Source organism: Pinus tabuliformis, chromosome 1_2 (assembly GCF_031772625.1).
Source record: "Pinus tabuliformis cultivar Carrire ecotype Pingquan chromosome 1_2, CPIR1, whole genome shotgun sequence".
Taxonomy (NCBI): domain Eukaryota; kingdom Viridiplantae; phylum Streptophyta; class Pinopsida; order Pinales; family Pinaceae; genus Pinus; species Pinus tabuliformis.
In genome coordinates this window covers 337,548,237-337,576,215 of record NC_142298.1, presented here as the reverse complement: position 1 = coordinate 337,576,215, position 27,979 = coordinate 337,548,237, and the positions used below count along the sequence as shown (strand labels likewise).

The window sequence follows — 27,979 nt, the reverse complement described above, 5'->3', positions numbered from 1 at the left end:
CATAAATGTGCCTCTGCAAGATGTGCTCATAGTCTTTAACAAACACTATTGATATGGAATACCTTCCAGATCAGTTAGGTTAGAACACCTTACAAAACCTTTACAAGGCTACCAGCTGTATAATTTAAAGTCTTGCAACAAACATAGAAAGCAAAACCTTCAACACCAGGAAACTGAAGATATTAATGGACCGAAGACATTCATGTCTCTTTCCTGTGCAACCACCCCTGCTCAACACCAAGCCACTGTACTGCAAAGCCAAATGCCCTTTGAATGGAATTATAACATATGCAAAAATTACATTAATCTGACCTGTTAAGTCCATTATAACGGCCATGTTAGGAGAGAAGCAGCATTAAAACCAGCCTCAATTTTCATATTATTCTTGATTTCCGATGAGCAGGCCAGAGAAACATTGCCACATGGATGAGCAGGCTACCACAGAAAGCATAAACCAACGTTCCTTGCTATGTTTTGTTCTTCAAGATGGTGGACTCATAAAGAGGTGAAGTAATTTCCAATACATAGCTTTTCTTTCATCAAGAGATTACAGTAATCTGACTTTAGAGTACTGTGCCACTCCTTTAAGATCCAGCTGTGGTTTAAAGTCAGCATTTAGCTTCGCCGCCTCCTTCGAACAGGTGATCCAGACCGTGACTGCTTGCGCCTATTATTCAAACAAATTGGCATCATAAATCATAATACTCTAAAGAAAAAAACTCACCTTTGACAATATACTGCAAGGATCATCCATCTTATTGTTAATGTGCCGTGGATCTTATAAATTTTGATAAATAAAAGTAGGTGGCCTCTTACCTGCCCTCATGAGAAGGATAAGGGGAATGCCTGCGATGAGAATGTCTGGCATGTGATGAACGAGAACGAGAACGAGACCGCGAAACTTGTCTAGAAATAACACATGATCATACTCATCCAGTAAGTTAAAACAAGTCAATATTAACTTTTAGTTGTGAAGAAATATCTTACCCCAGTAGCAGTGACCTGCAAATATATAACTGGAAAGATCATAGAATTATAATGCCACAGACAATCCCAGGATATCCTACACTCCATGGATGCCAATCTTCACATCTGGGGATTGATTAATACATTTTTTTTGGTCCTGAGATTGCTAAACAGATTATCGTACGTAAAAATAAATAGCTGGAGGGTATATTTATAAAAGGCCTTGATTCCAAGTTGTCTATATTTGGTAAATTAAATTTTAGTGCCATCGGTCATTTTCCAGGATTTATAAACAAAACAAAGGGCCTGCAGTAAGACTTGAAGGGTCATATCACAACGCTGTGAGAGCCTGACAGTACCCATACAAAACCATCAACAGCTATTCAGTGGTACGTCAGGAAGCCAAGAAGTCGTTTTTAATTCATCCCTTTACCTCTATAACAAGAACTTGTCAGAAACACAAAAACAGCTTATCAAGTTTATTCGCAACAGTCAGCTCTTTTAAATCTAAATGCTTTTTAAGAGAACTTACTAGAAAAGACAAATGGTTGAGATATAATTAACTCCGCTGGGTAATACTAAAATCACGTTTATTTTATCAAGTATAATTATTTCTACACTAGGAAAAAATATTCCTTGTAAATACTTCATAAGTTGCTCAATCTTAAACCAATATGCTATGAAAACTGGCAAAGGCAAGCACCCAAGATACAAAATATGAGAGAGAATTCATTCAAATATTTTCACTTAAAGAAATTACAATCATGAAAAAGCACGAGTGAAAATAAAGTTTTGTCAAGCTAGATAACAAAAAGAGCAACGCAATCCAACATCATCATATAGTTAGCATTTTCAATAAATGGAGCAACCAATTTCTTGTATGTTAATTCCTCTAGATATAGTTGCTAGTACGTGATGCTCTATATTTTTACAGCTCATTCACACATACCTCTTTCTGGACCTAACAGGTGATGGTGATGAACTGCGTCTGCTTGAGCGCACCCTCCTAGAACACACATCCCAAGTTGTGAAACTGATCAGTATAACCATAAATCAGTTAAACCAAAACAAATGCATGGCAACACAATCTGAGTGAAGTTGTAGAGAACAAGAATTAAACCTTCTTTTCTTATTCTCAGTTTCATCTGCACCTGAACTACTGTTATTACTATCATAGGAATCAACCTTGCCATTTCGACCTCTACTGCTAACTGATGATGACCGTTTCCTGTACTTCCCTGCATCCTTGATATCTCTTTGTCTTACTTTGCCATTTTTCTCACCTCTCTCTTTATCAATTTTCTTACCATCATCAATTTTGTCAGTTTTCCTTTTGTCTTTCTCATGATCCTTTCTGCTTTCTTTGTCCGATCCCTTTCTCCCTTCATGATCATGTATTTTATCCCTTTTCTTATCCCCAGCTCTGATTTTCTCTCTTTCCTTTAACTTTTCCCGATCCTTTTCCCTCTCCCTCTCCCTCTCCTTCTCCTTATCCCTATCCCTTTCCCCATCTTTTCTATGTTGAGCCATATCATGTTGCTTGTTCTCTCCTTTTTTGTTCTTGGTTTCCCCATGCTCAGGATTCACTACGGATGCACCCCTTCTTATATCATGCTTGTCATTTTCCTTAAATTTAGTTTCTCTGTCTTTTGAATCACTAGGCCTTCCCTTGTCAAAGTCAATTTCCGAACGGGAAGATTTGGAACTTGCTTGATGTCTCTCTATACCTTTCTCCACAGACTTTGGAGCATGCAGGTTTAAAGTCTCTTTGAGACTTTCATCTTCTTCAAATGTTACACCAGCATCTTTGTTGACAGCTGTATCTTTAGTTTGCCCCAGAGACCTAGGATTATGCCTTTCTGCATCTGCTTGTCTGTCGTCCTTTGATATTTCACCACCAGAGTTCTCACCTGCACTGACTTGACCACCTAGTTCCTCCCTATTTCCATCTTCCATCAAACCACCCTCCTGTTGCTCTGGACCCTGAGATGACACATGATGTCTAGCCTGATCTGTTTCATCATCCTCATCTGAAGCATAGTTTGCAAGACCAAGAAGGTTCTCACCAGGCGCACCTGAATTTGACTTTTCAGTGTCATCCCCATTAACTGCAGTGGCATTGCTGGCTGCAACAAGCACCCTTGCAGATGCCACTGGGGTTTGAACTGGTGGAGGTGGTGGAGATGACTTTGAGAAAACTTTCATTCTACTACGGTCACTTGCAGCATGCCTCTTAACTGCAACTATGAGTCACAAAACTTAATGAGTTAGAAAAATATAAGCTCTAAGACTATTAAATCCCACTAGAAGACCAGAAATACAGTGACAGCAGAAACAAGAACCAGCCAACCTTGAGCACTATGATCATCCTCGTCTAGAACTTCCTGGGCAATTTCATCAAAAAGATCGTCTGTGACCTGTCAACAGAGATAAGCCCCCAATTCAATAAAATCATAAATAAGGCAATGTGTATAACAAACAAAGAGGTAACTGGCACATCATAAAGAATCATGAAAAGAAAAGTTGAAATTACAGCTAACCTTCAATAACACTTCAGTCAATACACGTTTAATTTCCTGATTGATAGCAGCAGTTCTTGCTGCCTCCAGCTCATCCTTTTCATCAAGAAAAAGCGAGATTGAATTAATTGGAAACATCATTTCAAAAAGTAAAGCAATATTGAAACCATATAATTATCAGAAAATGCCTAAAAAGGATGATTCCAATCTCAGGAATCAGTAGACAGAATAGCAGGCATTAAATAAAAGCATCAACAGACACTAATAAAGGATAAAAGAAGCAAGATACATACAAATACTGCACACCAAGTACAAAAAAAAACTTGAACAGTAGAAATATGAAGAAAGTACATTGTTTGGAAATGCAGCATTTAGGAATGCTCGACTCACACATCAAGTCTAACAAAAATAGTTACAGAGATGGAAAACTGACTAAACAAACCTCTTCATCATCTTCATCATCACTAGAACGCCCAGAATCAACACTTTTGCTGTCTGCAAGGTCAGCTTTGCGAAAGGATCTATTTGCATCTTCAGATCTGCTTGCAGGGAAAGAATCTTCTAACGCTAAACCCTGTGCTGAGGTATTTGCAACAACCACAGCTTTATTTTTCATGAGTTCTTCTCTCAGCCAGTTAGGCACAAATGCCTGCATTAGAAACATATTTAATCAATGAAAATCCTGGACAGCACAGTTGGTTCCACAAAAACAATATTGAAAAAAAGAATGTTACCTTTTTGGGTCGCTCGGGGACACCAAAAGCCCCATTATTCTCTCCCATAAAAGCAGGCCCAACCATCCCAGCTGGTCCAGGAGGTAGGCCTGGGCTGCCTGGTCCTATGCCAAAAGGTCCACCAATGGGTGGCAGATTTGGACGAAAGCCAGGTCCAGTCTGAGGTCCAGGGACTCTTCCAAATAAATGTGCAGGAGGCCCAGGGATTGGATGAGGTAGAGACATGTATGGATGATCAAACTGATGATTGATGGAATAAAACGATCAATAGATGCATGAAAATTAGTTGAAAGACCAGGTTCATCAAAAAAAATTGAATAGCAAGGCCCCAAAATCACAGTAAAAAACAATACCTGATGACCAGATGGAAGGATAGGAGGAACAGCTGGAAACGGTGCACTAGGACCACCTAACTGAGGCCAGCCAGCCACTGAGGGTGGTGGTCCACTATACTCCTGACCTTCCATTGCCACTGTTGGTACAGGCTGCAAATAATTGGATCGCTGAAGCTGGTGATATTCCTGACCATGTTCAAATTCTGATTGCTGATGATTCACTTCATGGGCTGGTGGTACTTGCTGATCAGAATATGTAAAGTGAGGTTGTTGAGTAGACTGTGATGGTATCTGAGTTGTTGAAACCTGAGACAGTTGATCATCTTGTACCATAGTCATGGGTGATGACAATGGTGAGTGGGAAGTCTGCCTTGGATTAACATGCTCTTCAGGACCTGCTGATACATTCATTGTCAATCATTTGGAACTGAAAACAAATGTTTAAAATACCAGTTGTCTTCAAAGTCTTACAGGTTTTTCCCATCCCCACACATCAAAGCTTAGCTTGTAAAGAAAATATCATCAAAAATATATATTTGAGACCTACACATATGATAATTGGCCATAACACAATTCCCCTCTGAACTGTGCCAATGTAGTAATGTAGTATTTAGAGATCATCAAGTTAAGAGGCCCTAAGTTTGAACTTTGGACAACATGCTTTGCAAATTCATTTTTTAAAGAGCTCCTAAGTTCAGCAATCTTTGGACAACATGTTTTCCAAATTTATTTTTCCCAGTGTGGGGGACGTGTTCCCCCAAAAGGGGGACATCTGAGTGCCCACTCCCAAGAGAATGGGCATGCCTGAGCGTTTCAAATTCATTTTTCCCAGTGTGAGGGATGTGTTCCCCCAAAATGGGGACATCTGAGTGCCCCCTCCCAAAAGAATGGGGATGCCTAAGCACTCCTCCCAAGACTTTTTGTAATTAATGATTATTAAATTCATAAAGTAAAAGTAGCATTCCCATTAAGGTCAAGAGAATGTCACTTCTACTTAAGATTTTTAGAATTACCATTTATTGTTTCAGGGTATTAGAGAGTGGTTCCAGTATATTCAGACTTTATATGGAGAAAGTAGAATTTCATAAATTCCATCATTTCCACTGGATTGCACAATGATGAATTTGCATGGGATTTTACCATTATTATTTTTATATTTTATAATTTTAGAGACAGACCCTTATGCTAGGAACCCTGACATCCCCCCATCCCCCTTGAATTTTCCTAAAATTTAGGTGCATCTTCCCACTCCCACACTGCCCCATCTCAGAAACTTGGTAGAACATAGCATATCTTCTCCCTCCGATGTCAATAACTACATGGCCACCAAAGGTTATTTTCATATTAAAGCTAATGTAGGCCAGACAACTTGGAATATTTATCTCATTAACAGAGAGGCAAATTCAACCATGCAAAATGACTTTACATTTATATGTATAAAATGGTCAAATTCAGATGATTTCGGTGCATAAGGTTAAAGGAATACCTTGAAAGAGGATTCATATAACTACATTACAGGCAAGTGCATCAGAAAGTAAACAGCATTTAAGAAAAAAATCATTTTAAAGAAATAAAACAGAATATATAAATTATTAAAAATTAAAAACAAAAAAATCTATTAGAGGTTCCAGCAAGTAACCCACCTAATTGAACTCCATTAAAATTTATAGCTAAAACATAACTTCTAATCCCTATGAAAGTGCCCCTTAATATCAGTGGTGGTCATAATCCTATTATATGTTGACAATTTACAGCATGAAATATCATCTGCCCGAAGAATATAGAAGAGTACCTGAAAATGAAGTATAATTTGAGACCATTTCTTGTGAATAACTTGGATTAATGGTAGGTATAGATCCTTGAGAAGAATTAACTGAAGTGTTTTGTTCATGAGGAGCAGCTCCATCTTTAGAGCTGTAAGACATAAAACCATCTTGGTTGTATGAAGATGATAAATCAGTAGGATACTGAGTTGTCAAATCTTGAGCCTGATTTGTAGCCATATTTGGCACTGGTACAGGGGGCAGCTGAACAGTTTGATGACTCAGTGGTGGCAGAGATGGTTGGTGAACCTCAGGAAACTGTGTCTGAACCGGCTGAGAATAATGATCTTGATAAACTGTATGCTCAACTGATCTACCTAAAGGTGTGAACTGAGGCTGTGCCTGCTGAGCTTCCATAGCCGCTTTAGCCGCTGCCCATGCTCTAGCTCTGGCAGCCCAATCTTGTTCGTTGCTGACTCCAGTATTGTTACCTGCAACATTGTTATCAACAAAAAAATAAACTCAAAATCACCAATGCCACTTAGATGTAAAATAAGGATCTTGAAAATATATATAAATAAGGGGAAAAACTATCAATGGTTTGGCCACTTCCACATCACTGTCAAATCCTGAAGATGTAGTCCAAGAGGTGAAATCAATTGATTTAAGCAGATTGCTGAGGGTTTACATCTCATGGCAAGCATAATAAACTCCAGTTTTACAATGCAATCAGAAAGGATATACATGGGCAATGATAGAACTCAAAAGGCTAAAGTATGAATAAATTTTGAAAACTCTAAAACTGTAAACAGGCATTACAGGGAAACAAATAAACCAATACACTGACATTTATCAGTGACACAATCAGATCAATCAATCTACAAGATTAATAGAAACAAAGGCAATGGAATGTGAAACAAGTTAATGACAAACCTCAAGTGAATGTCCAATAACAGAAATAAGATATGCAAATATTTAACAATATGCATTCATCTTATACTAAAAACTGAAATTCTGAACATCTTTATAGCAAACTTTTGGTCGATACAATACCTGTAAACTCCCATGGTTGTTGGTGACTCCAGCCTGTATTTGTCCAACCCTACAGTAAAATGAATCAAACGCACTAAATTAGTTCAAACCAGTTCAAACATTCAAGCAGATTATTCTGTCCACTGTGCATATGTTCAGACAAAATTATATTACTTGTCAACAAAAGAATTAATGGAAAACAAATGAACACTGCATCAAATGCAATTAAAACAAATAGAGACAAATGTGTGGTATGTAGAGAAGTGTCTGCTTAAGTGTGGGATTGCCCCAATGCTTGCCGCGAGAGTAAATGTCTGTGGACCTGCACATAACGGAAGGCATGGTGCTAATAAGAAAATGAGAATGGAAGTTCATGGTTGCATCAGTCAGGACTGCACATGGAATGAATGTCTTATCATGCAGGAAGCAAGGCCCTCTGGAAGATCAGCCCTTTGACAACTTCATGGCTATACCCTGGCCCCATCTCAGATAAACTGTCAGCAAAGGATATCATGCCATGTTCCCACTTTTCATAGCTTAACTGTATATTTTTTCAACATGGAAGCAGCTCAGCTTTTAATTCATCATTATTCAGAAAGAGTCAACTTGCATCTAGAGGCCAAACAATCAAGAAGCTGTAGTCAGCTCTCAACTGCAATGCTTGACATTGTGCAAAGAAAGTTTACTCTCAGGAGCTAGCTCTACCTTGAGAGTATTAAATTCCAATTGCTGGCACAAGATTGAGAGTGTTATCTTCAACTTCCAGTCCGCAGTGACAAATGAGGGATATAAGAAGGTAATTCTGTTAGGCTTCGATACCAAGTTCTCAGAAAGGCGTAGCTTGTTCAACTTTTCCACTTAGCTGCTGCAGATGCTTGGAGGAATGAGGATCATAGAAGCCATATACACGGTAACTATGACCTTTCTCTTTCTCTTCCAATAACTATGACCTTTCTCATTTTATGCCCCACCAAACAATGGCTCCAATACATTGGAAAGAAAAAAATTATCTAACAGTACTGTGGTTATACTCTCAAATACAGGTTGGGAATTGAGGCTTAAGCACAAACCTTGTAGGGTTATTAGATATAGTCATCAGAAGCCATGAATGTGGCTGATCTACTGCTTTTGATGCTATATGTTGTTAATTGGATCAGGGTTGATGCCTCTTGCTCACCAATCACCATGAATGCTAGAACTCTTTCCAAAGAAAGCTACGGCAGTTCCCAACTAGCAATGATTCTAAAGATTACAGATATCAGCAGATAGAAGAAAGCAAGGAGTAGTACAAGCAAGAACTGAGCCTCTGAATGTATGTAAGAACAGGAGTTGCTGTGTACTTGTACGAATTCTTGATTTACACAGAAGGTAGTACCATTTATAAGCGTACTTACAAGAATTGGAAGACTTAGCTGAGAGTCACCAGTTTGACATGCCTTCACCCAAACAATCCGAGTCAAACCAGCAACATAAAAACTGTCAAACAGGTCAGACTGCCATAGCTCAACCATTTTGAATGGGACTTCACCAAGCCCTGCAAGACTCAGTGAGTTTCTCCAAATCCTACAAGACTCAACCAGTTTGATTGAATCATGGAAGACTGGCTGAGTTAAGCCTGAAACTCAACCATCTATTTTTGAAGCACAAAAACAGAACAATAAAAAAAAAATGAAAAACCCACATTCTGGCAGATATCTCAGCTGGTTTTTCCCATGGGGCCAAAAAAATGCTGAAAGTATTCTCCATCCAAAAGGCAATTAATTCAATAAAATTCTAGGGACTGTGAGTGACAGGTTATAGGCTTTTAAATCATGTAGGCAAAAAAAAATTAAGATTTGTAGTGAAACAGTAGCCAAGCTTGTCCAATCACTTTCTTCATTTATGATTTCCACAAAATTTGGAGGCTGTTGGAGGAGAATCAGAAATGGCATTTGCACTTTCTGGTTTAAGAATCAGGTGCAGAAAAAAAAACAAAAGCACCACCAATTTCATCCCTTTTACAGCTTCAATACCATATAAACTATAGGCATCTATAGGCTCACTTGGGCATTATCTTACATTTGTTTCTATCTTTGAGCCAAATGGTCTTATGGAGTGAGTATGCCCCCACTAACAGATTTTTTGCAAATATTGCATTGTACATCTCCCTTTTCTAGTGATGCTATTGCCAGAATTAAAAAAAAACAGCAGAAAACTCTGCAAGGCCGAAGTGTAAGAGTTCCACAAAGACTTGGCAATAACTTGGCTGCGTATGTTGTCCAAAATGAAGACTTTTCTTTCCCATTTTGGCATTTATATTTGACACCTAAGATTTCTCCATCCACCTGTGATTTGGACTCTCAGGCAGGTAAATTGCCCACAAGTTATTCAGGGGTCAGGGTCTGACCTGCAAACACTTGCAGAACTCACTCTCTGCCAACAAGTATGACTTGCTGGAAGAGAGTTGGACTCACGACTGAGTTAACTCATCTCAGCAGTAAGGCCAAATAAAGTTTAATTCCCACACTGTCCTTAACAATTTATTGTTTCAAATTTGATGTGACTTAGCACATAACTCTTTGGATGAAGATTGTTGCTAGACCACTGCTGTTTTGGCAGCAGATTTCTTCATAATATTCTAGATACTTATCTTCAGTGGACTCCTGAATGCTGAGCATCAAATTTTCTTGTAAATATCATTTCTATGTTTTTTTGAAGAAAATAGCAACATTATGGAAGACAAGCAATGAGAGATAAAGAAGCAGTAATGAGATTGGACAGAGAACAAAGAATGGAGTGATGAGGGAAGATTTGACTCGAGAGGTGCTATTGCACGATAGAAAAAATTGTAAACAAAACGGTAAGGGAGAAACATAGAAGAAGAAACTTGCCGCAAATCAATAAGTGCCTATTCCCTACAAAAGAATTAACAAGATTATACCATATATCATTGAAATATATCTGTATATGAATAAAAAATAACACATAGTCAGTGAGTTTACCGATTCTCTTTGAAATAAATATAACACATCATAGCAACTATCAATAATTGTCAGTCGTCCATAGTACATATGTTGATTGCATTGAGAGGTGCTCTACAACCCAGTATGGAGGAGATGTAGTGGTGCGTTACATAAATGAGGCATTAGATTTAAAATTAAATTGAAAAAAAATAATGTTGATCCATTACAAGGGAGATGTTGTAGTGAAGCATTAGATAAGCTGTTGTAGTGAAGCATTACATCAAATAATAGTAAAACATAAAGTCAACTCAATTTAAAAAGTAACAAAAAGTAATAATAAAAATAATAAGTCAGGGATCAATTTGCTATATTGCAATTTTGTTTTTATAAATAAGGTTACAAACAATTTTTTCGAAAAAAATTTATAATATGCATATCACATTAAAAGGAATTTAAAAAATTATGATTCAATTTGTAACCATAATATTTCAAAACTTGATGTCTAAATTTAGTTAATAACCACATAAGACTTAAGACTTACAATAATCTCTCTCTATATACACATACAATCTATGCTATGAATATCACAATTACAAATTAAATTAATACAAAAATTTATAAAACATGTCTAAGACTTACAATAATCTCTCTCTATATACACATACAATCTATGCTATGAATATCACAATTACAAATTAAATTAATACAAAAATTTATAAAACATGTCAAAGAAAAATGCCATGTGCATATGTATGCAGCTACATAGGGTTTTACTATAATTAAAAATAAGAATATTTTTATATATAGTGATATTAAATGTATGTAAGATAACTAATATTATAAAGAACCAACATAAGTCCATCTTAACTAAGTATTTAGCAAGTGTCAAGAGGGATCAAAGCTCTCAAGGTGCACACCTTTTCTCAGGTTTTGCACTCAAAAGAGGTTTTCATCTTGAGAGAAATTGATCCCTCTTAGCACTTTGTAGATCCAGAGTTAAGATGGATCTATGCCGGTAGTCAGACAGCATTCTTCTTAAAATGTTATTTTGAAGGAAAATTTAAATTTTATATTTGCTTGTCGCCTTTGATAGTTTTTAAAATTTCCCACATCTCAAACTTCATAAGATTAAAAGACAAGAACTTTAATAAACAGGGCAACTTTGGGCATAACAATAATTACAAACTTTTGGTTCTTTGCAGGAAAATCTGTTTCAGGACTCATTGAAGCAACATTCACTGAGTGTCTTATTTTTATAACTATCTGTTAGTACATAAGTAGAACCTATTTACCTTATCCATCTAATCTAACAGTGCTAAGCTACCCACCAAATCCCATCTTGATTTATTAATTTGTAGGATCATTGCTATGAAATAACTTGTTGCTGTCAATTGGATTTTCTCAGGTGGTTAGGAGGAATGATTGTTGTCCTCCCCACCGAGGTTCAATTCTCACAAGATGTTGAGCTCATATTCAGTATACTGCTGTAATGGCTTCAAGTTCTGCTTTTGACCTGCATTGTGCCCAAAGATTCTAGGGTTTACCCTGGGTACCATCCCAGGGAAGTACTCTTTCTGTATTGGTTCCTGATTCACTCTAACAGATAGGACGTGTCATAATAATCTTTAGGATAAGCAGGTATTTCCATTCTTCTCAAAAAGAAAAGGAAATGAACATTCGGTTGTACCCTCTTCCATATCATAATTTTCCGTCTTTCCCACAGGCTTTGTAACCTGGAAAAATAAAAAACAAATATAATTTGTTTAATTTATTTAGTTTTCACAACTTCATTCTATCTACTTTGTGAGCCAGGTGAGAGCAGCCCTTGCAAAGATGCTTGCTTTTATGTTTTTGATGAAGCACCTCTGCTTGCACTGCCAACTTGATAGTGGTGGACATGTAAAGGGAGGGGTGTGAAAGGCATTTATGACTAAAACCTTTGCAGCCACTTTCAGTAAATCTCTTAAAAAAAATTGCAATTTACAAAATGTAAAAGAAACCAATTAAATTCACCAGACTCAACAGCCCGAATCAAATTTCGGCATATTTGGTGAAATTTTTTGGTTTAAATGAAAAGTTTATATAAACAAAAAAAGTATACTATGAAAACATAGTTCAAATATTTGGTAATTTTTGACATGTTTTATCACATTTGAAGCTATAAAAAAATTGGTTAGCAGATTCAGCACTCAGCTCTTGACGATAAGCCCATCTAGTGACTCGAAACGTTGAGGCAAAAATCATTTACACGCAGTGTTCTAGATGCTAATTATGTAAAAAAAAAAAGGTATTTCTTGTGCGAGAATTTTGACTCGCTGACATTTTTATGGGTTTCGCTCGGAAGATATTTTTCTTACCTTCTTTTTCACCAAATTTGACAATGTGACTTTAGCCTAAAAGAAGAAACTTTCAGTTCACTTAGGAGGTATACAAACTTTTTTCATGCAGCATCAGCACGGGTTGGCATTTCTATATGCCATTTTCCAACCCTTTTTAATTTGTATTCCTTCACATTAATTGAATTTCAATCTTCGTCCTTTTTATCCTGTCATTACGCGTTTCCAAATGCCTAATATATCTAGAACGCCCCAGATGATGCCTTTGTCTAAAAGGCTAAAAGTATATAAAATCCAATCCGCTGATATCGTTAAAACTAATTTCTAGTCGAACCCTAACAAATAAACAAAGGCATTGGACAATTACGCAATACTGTAGAAATAAGTAAACCCTAACTTCTATACCTAAATTACAGGAAGAACGTACAGATGCTGATTACCACTGGGAGTACTATTCAAAACACTGAGAATATAAAAATGAGGGAATATAGCCACAGCAGGAAGTTAAGTGGGCATATGTTTTATAATAATAGTAGCAATAATAATTACTTCATGGAATTAGGAGTGCTAAACATGAAAACGGACACAGGTGCAACCAGAAATAACAAAAATCGCTGTGTAAAGATGGTCACCTGATCCGGTTGAGCATACATGTGAGTAACCTGATGGGGCGGCATAGGCCGTTGCGGAGGAGGAGGGTAGTGTTGTTGCCCTTGATGTTGTGTGTACATGTCGTGAATGGGGTTGAACCCATGTCCTGGAGCGTACTGTTGTTGTTGCTGCTGTTGCCCTTGCATCGATTGATCCATAGAAGGATTATGATGATGAGAAGGAACCCACTGCTGCGGTGGTGCCCCTGAGGTCTGATACTGAAACTGCCCAGGATACCAAGGGACACCAGGTGGGTGCTGGTTCTGATTCTGGTCCTGGTGCTGGTGCGGATCCATCATGGGTTTCAGGGGCCTGTGACTCTGCTGTTGCACGGCGTCCATTCCTGTTTGCCTCTCCTCGACGATTATCTCTTTAAACCCTCCTCGACTAGTTATTTAAAACCCCCTTCAATTTCATTCGTTCATGCATTCAGACTCAAAGCCCTTCGATTTTAATCGCGACCATCACAACCAACGAGAGGCTGAAAATCAAAGGGAATTGATTATTGAGATTGCTTAATCACATATAAAGCCTGGTTTGTTTACACTTAAAATACAGATATTGGGAAATCTTAGGTCGGTAGCAGTAGCCTTATGTTTTCCTTTTTTATGGAATGTAATGTTATTTTTATCCAAATTATATGCGTAAAATAACTCATTAAAATAATGTTTTTTAATATTTTTTTATTTTTTATAATAATAGAATTGTTGATTCAAGGATTTGGAGTATGCTTTAAAATTGTTTTTGCTTGGTTAAGAGTTCGTCTTTTTTCGATGTAAGGAAACAGGGTAACGGCCCAAGATCCAGAGGCATCTCGCAAGAGTGAAACCCTGCCCCCTTACGGATCACCAGCGGGTTATTCCAGGTGGCGTGGTTTTCCTTGATTAACGGTGATGAGTCAGCCTGCATTCGCACTTCGCAGCCAGATGGTTATCCTCACTATTGGTTTGACAACTGAGTTATAAGTTATGGTAGATTTTCCTACATGTAAAAAATAAATAGAATTGTTGATTTTTCAATAAATTAATGATCAAGATTTGATTTCAAGAGAATATTTTTCATCCTATACATGATGAAACAAATGATATGAAAAGTATTTGAAAGAGTTTTCAGTTCTAAATCAAAAAAATAGTATATTTAATTTAAATATTATTTATTTCACCAAGTGTTAACTAAATTGGAATCGAATCATTTTGTTTGGTCACTAGGTATCGTTTGGTTGAATTTTAATTCAAATAAGCATCCAACTCAATCCCCATATTACTTTGCCGCAGGTGGCAAATAACAGTAACATCGCACTACAAATTTTATGAACGGTGTTGCTGATGGTGACGCGATTTGTGAAAGAGTTGGTAATGGTGACGTGATTCTTTGACAAGTCAGCAATTTTCAATTTTGTTTGATAAATATCAGTGAATGATCACTAAATCAGAGGGCATTATAGTACATGAAATCTCTCATCTTTTGTTCGATGTGGACACATAGATCAAAGTTGTATGTCGATTATCTCATCATGCGATGTTATTCTATTAGTGTAACTATTAGGGTTAGGGTTTTGGTTGTGTTGGCTCTGCTATAATTTTCTGTGTTTAAAGGTCAACTTCAGGGCTGATGATTGGTTTGTACCGAGAAGGGTGCTCGCAGCTGTTGGTTTCCTTTGCCCCTCGTTCTCCTTTAAAACTCTGTTTAATCCTGTGTTTTCTCTGAGCCCCGATTTCTCTGCTTTGTTTCCAAAATTTCTTCTTTCCCCCGTGGCCTTTGTTTTTCTTTACAAACTCTGTATAGCTCCTTTTCTTTAGGCCCCGGGCGCTAAACTTATGAGCCCGCGCTCATGTGACCCACCCCTCCATAACCCTTCACAGCCCTTTTCCCGCACATTAAACATTGTGCTTCTTCCTCGACATCTGACCGTCCATCGCAGATCCGACGGTTGACGCATCCCCCGATCGCGCGACCTGCGCACGCGATAACCCACGAGGGCAGTGGTTTTGGGCTGCCACGCGTCACGAATCTATTGGATCGCGCCTTCATGTACGTAAACCGCCTGATGTCGTAAAGCGGTGCGGGGAAACCGCCCGCCCGCAAAACCGCTTTTCCCCGTCGTTTAAACTCCGCACAACTTTCGCGTGCGATCACCGTCGGATCAACCGCGCCTAGATCCGATAGCCCATATTCATTCACCCTCGATTGCTCCCAATAGCCTCCAGGATCTGATCTCCGTCGTTCATCCTTGCGATCCGACGGCCCATATTTGATTCCCGCTTCTTCTCTAATAGCTTCTGCAAAGTGTTTCCCGCCGTCGATCCACGCGATCCGACGGTTGATTATTCTCCTCCTGTGCCCGCCTCAGCCATGAAATCTTCATTCCTGTAATCTGTGTTGTGTGCCCGAAGGAGGAAGGAGACCACAATTTAGTACTCTACGCGTTAAAGCTACAACTACCTCCATTCAATTGACAGAATTCCTGAATGACAAACAGGACGACCTCGAGCAATGAAGAGCATTTATCAGGCATGGAATTTAATCCATAATTCACTCCAGCTGCCAGAGAAAGACATCAGACTATCTAAAAGGCCGATTTTGTCCATTAAAATCAACGGATTGTATTTGAGACCATATCTAATTGTAAATGTGGTTGGTGGTCCATTAAGACACCTCCACGTATAGGTTAGCAGAGATATTTTGTATTCAAACTCTATATATATCCAGAAGCAGAATGTAATAGGTTGATGAGTGTTATTTTGTTATAAGGTTCAACTTCTGGAGATTGTAACTGTTGTGATACCTGCAGCGTCTGGTATTCATTTTTCAGCTAATGCAAGCTTCTTTTGTTGTTAATTGCTCATTGTCCACTTCTTCTTCTTGTTCCAGGATGTGCTTGTTTTGCATTTATTCATGTGCTATTAATGTTTAGCATTAGAGGGGTTGTCATACCACCTCTGTGTTAGGATTTAGCATGTATCTTTGAATTTGTTTGCAGGCTTCTGTTATTTTAATGCCAGAGAGCTGTCATCCTGTCTGTGCATTAGAAAATAGATTTACAGACCTTTTAACTGGTTACAGCCGGCCATCACAGGGTCATGTGCATCTGCTGGTGTGGTCAGTCTTCTCCATCATCACATTTTGCTTAGAACTGTGAGTAATTGGTGGTCTAAAGCCTTGTAGTCTGGGGGTGTTCACCCATGTCTGGGGTTAAGCATAGCAGAAGTGGTTATCTGGCTTGAATATGCAGCATTTGTATCATTCATCCACCATTTATCCAACATTTTGTTGAGTTTGTAATGTTCCCGAGCATCTCTGATATACAACCTAGGAGAGTTTCTTGGGGTGATAACAGGTTGCATAACATTTTTAGGATTTATGTTTATATCTATTAGTGAAAAAATAAAGTATTAATGTTTACCTATATCCTATCGATGTATATAACCACATTTACCAATGTGGTTATGTTAGTAATAATTTAATTTTAAAGTTTAGTTAAGTTGAAAATTACTTTTTTGTATTCATCAAATAAGTGATTTGTTTTGCCCTAGATGGGGTGATAAATGAGACAGAGGGGGAATGACTTTGTCACTAAATGGATTGGGGGTTGTAGCAACCCACCCCCAGTTAAGATTAATACATTTACCGTATGAGCATTATACACATGGAACGAGGATTATTAACTACAATGGGAAGGCAAAGACAGTAGGTTGTAGCTAGCGAGAGGAGGTATTTTATTTGTGTGATGGTAGGAGTGGTAATTATTCTACCCATGTTTTTAAATCTATGGCAATGGAATGTTGGATTCTTGGTTGCAGATAGAGGGAAGAAAGCAGTGGAGGTCATGTCCATCCCACTAGTGATAAGGGTGATTAAGTTGGGAGTAAGATAGGAAGGTTTGTACAATGCAATGTTGCCAATCCCCCAGCTAGTTTACTTGTAGCATGTAACTGATGTCCTCCTCCAGTCAACGCGGCTTCGGCAGCTACTTGGTAATTCTATGTTCATCCTCTACTTTCTTTTGTTTCAGTTAATTTAGATTTGCTACAAGGGACTTTGTATGGTGTCCAAGCACAAGTGGTGGTCATTTTTTTTCCTTCTTCGCTCTCTCTTACTCGTTATCCTAAGCAGAGCTTTCTATTTTTGTTATTTAATAAATCTCTCAGTAAGGTTCTACACCCCTTCCCTCAGTTATAGTCTAAGCTTTTCACCTTAGTCTTCCACCATGTCAAAGCAATGGTGTTTCACTTCTCGCCTGGAGGATATCTCATTTTGAGAGAAGTGCTCGCTTATTGGTCTTTCAGTATTGGTGTCGAGGTGTGTTGGGTGGGGAAATCGCATTCAATATGTTGCTATATCATATTTCATTTTTGGGGTATTATGTTTCTATCTTCGGGCATTATTTGGGTGGTACTTCTAGCTCCCAATGTCGTTTGTTGTCTGCTTTTGGTGCTCTTGATCCACCCTCTTTGCGAACGAAGCTGGAGACTTGTTGTCCTGCAGGATTTTTAGTTTCTTGGGGGGGTTATTTACGCGATTTATTGTTTCTGATATTGATTTATGTTGGACTGGAATTTCGCGGGTGGTGAAATTAAATGTTGCCTTTCTCATCCCAATGCAATTTAGAGGTTTGATTCAGGGTGGAGATTTCTTGGTACAACACCTCTGCAACTCACATATTAGATCGAGGCTGGTCTTTTTCTAAATTCAATTTCCTAGCAGGTTTGTTCCCCATGCCACACTAATGAGCTCAATTCAGAAGAGGGATCACTTATTACCAAGAGTGGGCCCAGAAAGGCCACACTCATATGCATCACAGACTAGAAGGATTTTCATCTCAATAATGGGAGATTACACTGGCCAACATTCAAGAAGAACTCTCCTGGTCTGAGGGAGAAATGATCCTCTCATAGGACTACTCTCTCAAACATGAAGGTTTTGACTGAATGGAATGAGTGGATCCAGAATGTAGGACACACAAGGGGCAATTTCAATCAATACATGTAGACTATAGACCTTTATTGGCAGATGAAATTTTTATTGGGTCAAACTATCTTGGATCAGCATGAGAATTGTATGGATATCGTGCACTCTCTTGAACACTTGCACACGCATATGAGGGATCTGGACCGAAGAGTGGAGAGGATTGAGCAACACCTTGGTATTCCTCCAGCGATAGGTGATACTTCAGAGAACCCAAATGCACCCATCTAGGTGTCAGCATCATATATAGATCCTTTGGTTTAGATATGTTATGATCTTGGTCATGGATTTCATATTTTTGTTTTCAGGTACCTTTGTATAAAGCCCTTTAAGCTAGTTTCTTAGTCGTAGTCAGTTTTTTTTTGTCTATTTTAGAACTCAGTTATCTCTCTCTTCTTTACAAAGAGTGTATTTTTGGATATGGTCAGGTCTCTCCCAGTGAGAGATTGATCTGACGATGTATGCTACACTATGTAAATTTATGCTTCCAATGATAATATAATTCACCCCACAAAAAAATTAAGTGATTTGTTTTGAATTAATAATTTAGGGTAATTATTTAAATATATATATATGTGTGTGTGTGTGTGAAATTAATTTTTTATAATATTGAATATTGTTAAGTATTCTTCAAATATATTATTTTCATTTTTTTTAATTGTGTGAGGGTTAATATTTTTTTTTTAATGTTGGATGGAATAATGATCTACCCACCTTTGGGATGTCATCATTAGGGTTTTTAGTTGTCATCAGATTATGTGAGGCTCGATCGAGCCTAACACCCTATAAGACAGTTTAAGTCCACCACAAGTGCCTCCCACTCTCAACCGCTCGCCATGAGATTTGAACCAATGCCTTGGTGATGACTAAACCTCACACAAATTAACTTGTTTACACTTCATGGGGAAGGATCAAACAAATTTATCTTATATAAACAACATAGGTCCATCTTAAATCTAGATCTACCAAGCACCGGGAGGGATCAAATCTCTCAGGTTGCAAACCTCTTTTTGAGTGCGAAACTTGAAGAAGAAGAAAAATGCAAACTTCTTTTTGCATGCAAAACTTAAGGAAAGATTTGCACCTCGAGAGATATGATCTCCCTTGACACTTAATAAAGACAAAGTTAAGATGGATCTATGTCAATTCCTTATAATATTATTTATATTACATATAAATTTAATATCTCTCTATATAAAAATGTTCTTATTTTTAATTTTATTAAAACCTTCGTAATATATATAGTTAGATACATATGCTCATGGCATTTTCTTTTATATGTTTTATAATTTCATTTTTTTAATGTGATATGCATAGCATAGATTATATGCATAGAGAGATTATTGTAAGTGTTAAGTGTTTATATGGTTATTAAATAAATTTAAACATGAAATTTTGAAAGATCATGGTTACTCATATAAATTGTTATTATTTAAATATTTTTTAATGTAATATGTATAATATGAATTTTATTTAGAAAAAAATATATGCACTTTTATTGAGTTTAAAAAAAAATTGCAATGTAACAAATTGAATGCAACTTATTATTTTTATTGTTACTTTTTATTACTTTTTAAATTCAACAACATTATATTTTATCATTGTTGTTGTTGATCTAATGCTTCACTACAACATCTTATTTAATATTTCATTACAATATCTCCTTGTTGGGTAATTTAATTGCTTAAATTGATGACATTAATTTATCAATCTTGAAGTTTGTTAACTTGTGTGATCATGTACAAGATCAAGGCATCAAAAGAATCTAAATTATTCATATTACATAAAGCATTATGTTTGAGAAGTCATTTCCAAGAATCAAGGTCACGTAAAGGAGTGTACTATTGTTGCTCAAGTGAGAAATAAATCAATGGTGCTCAATATGAGCTTACTCCAAAACTTAAGCAATTCTTGTAGCATTACCAAACTGCAAATCAAAACAAAAATGAAATTAGAAACTACTCTTAGAGGATCCTATGGTTGTAGATTTAGGTACTAAGACTTTTACAACCTTTTGAAGATTCTTCGGTTAACAATGTTCAGACCTCTGGCTACAAATGACACACACATGGTGCTGGAATTTTGTTAACACACTTTCTTCACACACTGGCAATCAAAGACATTGATAAATTGTAGAAATATGGTGATAGAATTGCGATTGCTCAAGAAATTTAATCTAAATCAAGAGACACAATTCTACTCTATTGCTCTGCGGAAATTAATTCACAATTTAGAACAATATTCACAAACATGCATCAAACACATACACAGGTACACAGATTTATCTAGGGGAAACCAACTGGTAAAAACCTCTTAAGATTGCTTGCATTAATCAGATGAATAGAGAATGTATTATGATTGCTAGCTTGCTCCAATCTCAACCTGCAAGTGAATAACCTTTCTCTCTGCTTAATGAGAAGCTCTGACCCACACTTAGTCAATTTTTGCCTCTGCTTGTGCCCTGATTTACTTGCACAAATCTTGAGGAAACTGACCCCTATTCTTTAGGAATTTCCTCCAAAATGATTGCACAATTCCCAAGGATTGATCATTGATTGCATGCAACACTTGTACACTCAAGACTAGTCTACAACTAATGTTACATTGCCTTGGAATCTCCACCATAGTTAGGGAACTCGAATTCTCTACATGCACTAGCTATTTTTGGTTGATTGATCAGTTAACTGGATGATCACTAAGTTAGATTGTTGTCCCACTGCACAACTAACCTCCAACTAGTTCTATCAACAGTTAGAACTAGTTTAACTGAATACAACTAGAAATAATTGAACTGGATTGCTATAAATTAGCAATCACACATGCATAATTGAACTCCAAGCCCTCTAACTCGAATTTACTAAGCTAACTAAGTGACAAGAACCATGTCACCTTGGTTAACTACCTCCAAGTTGTCTGTTGATGTGGAAATTTTGAATTTACTCAATTTTATCAAGGCAAAGTCAAATTGAGTCTTTCTTGTTACACTTCTCAACACTCCCTCTTAGCAAGAAAGAGATTTTCAACCGCCCCTATCATGTACCTATGGAATTCGAACTTCCCTCTTAACAAATTCTTTGTCAAGATGTCAACATCTTGTTCCTCTGTCGGAATGTATTGTAGCAACATTATCCTCCTCTACACACAGTCTTGTAAATGATGATACCGAATATCTATATGCTTGGATCGATCGTGAAATACCAGATTCTCAGAGAGCTTAATGCAACTCTGATTATCACAATAGATCACAATTTGATCCATCTCCTGACCAAACAGTCCCACAAGTATCTTTCTCATCCAAATCGCCTCACATGTTGCTTGAATTATAGCCATGTATTCAACTTATGCCGAGTTGAGCACCACAAACCTCTACTTCCTAATGTACCAGGAAATTGTTATAGACACAACACTGAAAATTCCACTTGATGTACTCTTTCGGTCGAATGGACTCCCTACCCAATCTGCATCTGTGAAGCCACACAACTTCACTCCCTTTGTCCATTTATACCATAATCCATACTGGGTAGTGCCTCTAAGGTACCGTAAAACATGCTTTTCTACCTTCCAATACAATTTGGTCGGCCTAACCATATCTTGGCTTAATTGGTTGACTGCATAGCACATATCTGGTTGTGTGTTCACAAGATACATCAATGAACCCACTAATTGTTGGTAAATGGTAGCATCAACCTCTTCACCTGAAGTGGAATTCTCCTTCCTCTAGTTGGTCGCTAGAGGTGTCTCCATGGGCTTACAACTCTCCATGTGAAATATTTGTAGTATCTCAGTGGCATACTTTCCTTGAGACACAAACAATTCCCCATCACCTTGTCATACTACTGGCCTAGGAAGTAGTGCATGAGACCCATGTCTTTCATCTCAAATTCCCTTGCTTGGTACTCCTTGCAAGAGTTGATCAACTGCTCAACACCTATCAATATTAAATTATAAACATATAAAACAATGATAAGCAAGTTACCTTGTACCAAAATATGATAGAGATTCACATTCACTTCACTTTTGGTGAAGCTCAATCTAGTGAGATAATTGTCGATCTGAGTGTACCAAGCTCAAGGTGCCTATTTGAGATCGTACAATGCTAATCTTTTTTGCACACATGAGGCTCTCGATCAAATGTCTCAAATCTTTATGGTTGCTCGATGTACACTTCCTCCTCAATAACACCATTACAAAATGTTGTTTTTTCATCCATCTGGTGGATCTTCCACCCCATCTGCGCAGCCAGTGCAAGAATTGATATAATGGATGAATACCTTGCTACGGGAGCAAAGGATTCCTCATAGTCAATTCCCTCAACTTGAGAGAATCCTTTGGCCACAAACCTAGCCTTATACTTCTTTATGCTTCCGTCTGTTGCATGCTTAACCTTGGAGATCCATCTTGAACCCACAACTGATTTATTTGTCAACCTTGGGACCACTTCCCAAACATTATTTTTCATGAAGGTTTCATATTTTTCCACCATTCATCAACCCAAATTGGTTTCTCAACTGCTTCCTCAAAAGATAATGGCTCGGTCTCTACAAGCTCAGTCATTAGAGCCATGTAGCCAATGTACCTCTCAGGTGACCTCCTTTTCTTGCACAAATTTGAAGGAGCTCTCACATTCTCCCTCGCATCCTACACCAATATATCAACTTCCCTGGTGTTACAGGCCATTTGTCACATCTGGTCAATAGGCTTGCAAACTGGATCATTCAACATCCATATACTTTTTGTTATCATCCCTTCATGAAGCCCTAAGCATCACTTCTCCAAAAAAGTCTGAGTTTATGGGACTGACTACTTAAAATCTATGTTTTAAGCCTCGATGCACCTGGCCCTTTAACCCACCTACGCTCAATGTAAGTTGCATGCCTGGTCACTGACACTAACCAACATAGGTTTCTCCTTTCTACAGGTAAGCTGATTCTAGAAATTTAGGAAAAATAAAAAATATCTCCAAAGCTCCCTCTTCCAAAATCTTTCAAGGTAGTTTTAACCATTTACCATGGATAGAGAATTTGAATCCTATCTTGGAGACCTTATCTCTTATCCCTTGAGCTCATCTTTGTTGAAAATAGCAACAAGAAATGCTAAAAATATCATTCATATAAATAGCATTTTAGGATATACTCCAACTCTGTTGGAAATAACAAAAAATATAAATGCTAAAAATAGCATTTCGGGATATATTCCAATTTTGATTTGTCCTTGAATCAAAATTGAGAATTAAAATTCAAATTTAATCTCACTAGCTATTTGAAAAATAATTAATGAATTCATCTTGAGTTAATTAGTTGGAGAAAATTCAAACATGAAGTCTTTGTGAAGACATGCAACAGTTATCCCTTTGATTGAGGAAGTTATCCCTTAATTAAGGAGATAAGGATGAGTTGTAATTAGTTAGCTCAGTTAACTGAGTTAAGTCCAGTTAAATTAGTTCCAAACAGTTTGTGGAACTAATTGTGAGTTCAGCCAGTTAATGCATGCATGCATGCAACTAGTGTTCTCCAGATAATTGAATATTCTCTCATAAATAACTCATGCATGTTAGTTAAGAGAAGACCTAGTTGAGATTAAAGACAGGGCATTGTACTACCAGTTGGAGGAATTTTCCTATAAAGTAAACTCATCCATGTAGAAGGAACAAAACTCCTTCAGGATTACGCAGTTATTTCAGAGGTCACTATTGTGTGTGAGGTGAGAATCACACAGGTTGCAGCTGGAGGACCTAGGAGAAACTGCGCAAGGAAATAGGAGGCTTGGAGGACTGAAGGAAGGCACAGGTGTTGTCTATTCTGTCTATGAGCAGCAGTGAGGGATTGTATTGAGAGTTGGATAGCTTGAGAGCTAAAACTTTATGTAATCCTGAGATATTTCCACTTGTATGATAATACAAATAGCGGGGTTTTTAGCTGAGGCTTTCCCCAGAGTATTCTTCTGTGTTTCATGTGTGATTGAATCTTCTTCTCTGTTATATGTTTTCTGGTTGATCTTGCTCAAAATCAATTAAGCTTCCACAAGTTTGATAGTAGAAGTAGATCAAGTATTTTTCTTTAGTTACATTGCATTATCAGGTGATCTACAGTGAGAATTTCTACATGGTATCAGAGCAAGGTTTTGTAGAAAGAATTTCTACAATCTTCCCCTCTTAAGTGGATCTCAAGCTTTGATTGGTAATTGGATAAAAATTCCCAAACTACCACCCTCTCCTATAAATTTTGTAACACCCTCCTCCCACATTTACCCAAGCTAACCTGTCCACTGGGGTAAACATGTGACGAAGAGTTACTATGACGTGATTCAACTCCTCATGTACAGTTAAGGAAGTGGAACCGATAAAACAAAACCAATTTGACCTTTCTCAAGAGCTACAAAACCTGCAGGAGACAACCAACCCTTCCAGGTGTCCAACCCCTCAGACAACTTGTCATTTTATTGAGTTGGACCCCAAGTCGCTCTAATGACAAGCCATGCATGCGACTGAGATCCTCCAATCGCTCCCACAACAAGGCATGCATGCGAATGTGGCATTTTTCATGCAGTTTTGAGCTAGCGACCTCAGATTTTGGGCCACTTTTTCAGGGCTAGGCCCTAGGCCTTTGCCCATAACTTCATGAAACTTCTAGAAATGATAAATAACAATGAATTGAAGCTACTAATGCAAATATTGGTACAAGTAATTGCCTTGACCCCTACTAGCCATGATAGGCATTTCATCAAACATATCGCAAACATGTAATCTATAGGTCATAACCACATATCTGAGCACAGGGGTCTTATACTTTTATGAGATTCGTCGAGAAATATTGATGCTTTATCACAATAGCTGCAATATCATCTATTAGGTCATATATTCATTCACATTTCTTATACTAATCAAATCATGATGAGGGCTATAACCAATGTCTATCATGAACCATGCTTATAACCACCATATAACCAACAAAATAATAATAATAGAACAAATATTAAAGGCACGCATTAAAAAGTAAATTTACACATAAAACACAAGAGGAAAAGAGCTATTATTAACATATGCAAAATCCAACCAAGCCAGGGACTTCCACGTACCACCCAACCATAGATTGGGCTGAACCAAATCTTTCTTTCAGTCAATCACCCTCGTGCCATATTCCAAGCATGAATGTGGGACTCACAATAGAACCAATCAAGGTTTCCTTGGGCTTTACCATATATCCACGAAGGGATTCCTAGGCCTGAAACCCTCATCAATACAACCAGGCTTTACTGCAATCCCACCAAATCACGAGGCCATAAACAGGCATGGATGCCTCCGGATCTCTCCACCTAAAATGTGAGGAATTTTTCTGTCTCCACCTCTACACTTAATCGTATATCCTGCCAGTCACCGGTTAAGGATTCCTAGGCCCAACAAGGCTTCACCCTCTAGGCTTCACTATATATCCCACCATCCAACAGTCGAAGATTCCTAGGCCTAACGAGGGCATACATAATTAGGCTTTACCACAATCCCACCTTCACCAGTCCAAGGATTCCTAGGCCTTATGTTTCTCCCCTGAGACCACCCCACTCAGTTTCGAAAAACCATCTAGAAATCTAGCTCAACCAAAACAAGAGAACCCCATCACACCATGGTTATTTGAAAATGGCAAGGCAAGGTTGAAAACCATTGCCACACCTAGTAAGACCCATGCCAATGACAACAAGAGAACCAAAAACACACATGCATGCCAAAACTAGCAAGGAAATCATAAACATGCAACTCGATACCTACAAGTAATCCCGTTGTAGCCACTTGAATCCCACTCTTTATTACTTGATCCTTGCTTCCTCTTGTTTTCTTGTCTTTCCTTTGCTTATTTTCCTCCAATGTTAGAGTGATCCAAGAATACTCTAAATGTCCAAGAGTATGAGAGAGTAGAGAGAATAGAGATAGAGCTCCAAAACGGAACTACAAAAGGTTGTGAACTGATTCTCAGAAGCCTTTTTATTAATGAGACCTCTATTTTCTTCATTTTCCTCCTCACATGCAACATGTGACCTTTCACCTTCCTTTTCTCCTAATTTTGATTATTTTCATAAATAAAATGCCAATTAATGTCACTTTTCCTTTCCAAAGCCTTTGCCAATTTCCTTAGCCATAATAAACCAAATGAACACCACACTAGGATGTTTTGCCCAACATTCAACTTGGAATACGTGTTCCATGACCTTGGTTATTATTTTTCCTTCATTAACTTTATTACATGGATTTTTGTCTAGGGTTATTACAGAACCTCCCCCTTGGGGGAACATTGTCCTTGGTGTTCAATGACACGTACAAGCAACAAGACTACTATAAGCAAAACATACTTCCCATGGAGCTTTATAACTTAGCTTGATGCAGTATTTACAATGATCATCCTTCTGAGAAGCAAACCAACATGAGGAACATAACAACAAGATAACCATCATGACATGACACCCATATCACTTATTGGAGATTTATAACACAACTCCTAGCGGTATTTACATCCATATACATATATGCATATACCAACAACATCACACCAAAACATATGACAAAAACATTCACTCAACTAGTGAATTGAGAAGGATACGTAGCCCGCATTTGATCTGCCATCTCCCATGTAGCTTCATCAAGCCCAAAGTGCTTCCATTGCACTTTAACCTACTCAATAGCTCAGTTCTGGAGCATGAGAATCTTTCTTTATAAAATACACTGAGGTTCTGGCTGTAACTCTTCGTCTAGATCCACCCGCAATATGGACCAGTCAGTCACACGATCAACATCTTTAACATACTTCTTTAGCAAGGACACATGGAAAACATCATGGACATTCACTGTCGTAGGCAGTGCAAGTTGATAGGCGACTGGTCCAATCCTCTCAATAATATCGAAAGTTCCACAAAACCAAGGTGTCATCTTGGCACATGATCCAATCCTCAAAGAGGTCTTCTTGGGCTTGATGCGCAAGTACACCTATTCCCCAACCTGAAACTCCTTAAACATCTTGTTCTGATCTGCATAAATTTTTCGTTTGTCCTATGTTGCCTTCATATTCTTCTTGATTACCTGTATTTCCTATTCTATCTTTGCCAATATGTTCGGTCCTATCAACACCCTATTCACTAGATCACTTCAACTGATGGGAGTATTACAACTCCGCCCATACAGTGCCTTGGACAGACTCATCATCAGTGACTCCTGATACCCATTGTTATAAGCAAACTCAAAAAACAAAAGGTACTCCTCCCATCTCCTATGTTGATGTATCACATACATCCTCAACATGTCCTCCAATATCTTGTTGACCCTCTCTGTCTATCCATCTGTGTGTGGATGATAAGTTGTGTTAAAGGCCAACTCTATGCCCAAACTTGCAAACAACTCCTTCCAAAATCTATAAGTGAACTTAGCATCCCTGTTTGACACAATCTTCCTTGGGACACCATGCAACCTCAGTACATCTTAGATGAAGACCTGTGCTACATCACTAGCTGAATAGGTAGGCTTCACTGGAATGAAGTGTGCCACCTTTGTCAACCTATCCACCACAACAGTGATGAAATCATGATGTCTAGATGTCCTCGACAAACCTGCGATGAAATCCATGGAAATGACCTCCCATTTCCACTCTAGAATCATAATAAGTTGTAGTAATCCACCTAGGTGTTTACATTTTGCTTTTACCAATTGACAATCTAAGCATCTAGCCACAAACTCAGCCACTTCCTTCTTCATATTCAG

At 37.8% G+C, this 27,979-nt stretch overlaps 1 protein-coding gene across 2 annotated transcripts; it reads right to left on the bottom strand.

The window, feature by feature from the left end:
• Positions 1-89: 89 nt before the first annotated feature.
• LOC149205760 (cyclin-like protein) lies at positions 90-13,823 on the bottom strand. Of its 2 annotated transcripts, none has more exons than XM_089395148.1 (12): positions 13,260-13,823; positions 7,371-7,419; positions 6,347-6,808; positions 4,573-4,949; positions 4,220-4,459; positions 3,928-4,134; positions 3,507-3,581; positions 3,317-3,383; positions 2,087-3,203; positions 1,916-1,972; positions 817-906; positions 90-667 (listed from the first exon to the last, which is right to left on the bottom strand). In XM_089395148.1, the coding sequence occupies exons 1-12, from the start codon at positions 13,617-13,619 to the stop codon at positions 616-618; spliced, it is 3,153 nt and encodes a 1,050-aa protein (XP_089251274.1). In that variant the 5' UTR covers positions 13,620-13,823; the 3' UTR covers positions 90-615. The 2 variants fall into 2 exon arrangements, with proteins under 2 accessions (XP_089251274.1, XP_089251273.1); XM_089395147.1 differs by having other exon boundaries at positions 2,087-3,209; positions 13,260-13,820.
• Between the last annotated feature and the right edge of the window lie 14,156 nt (positions 13,824-27,979).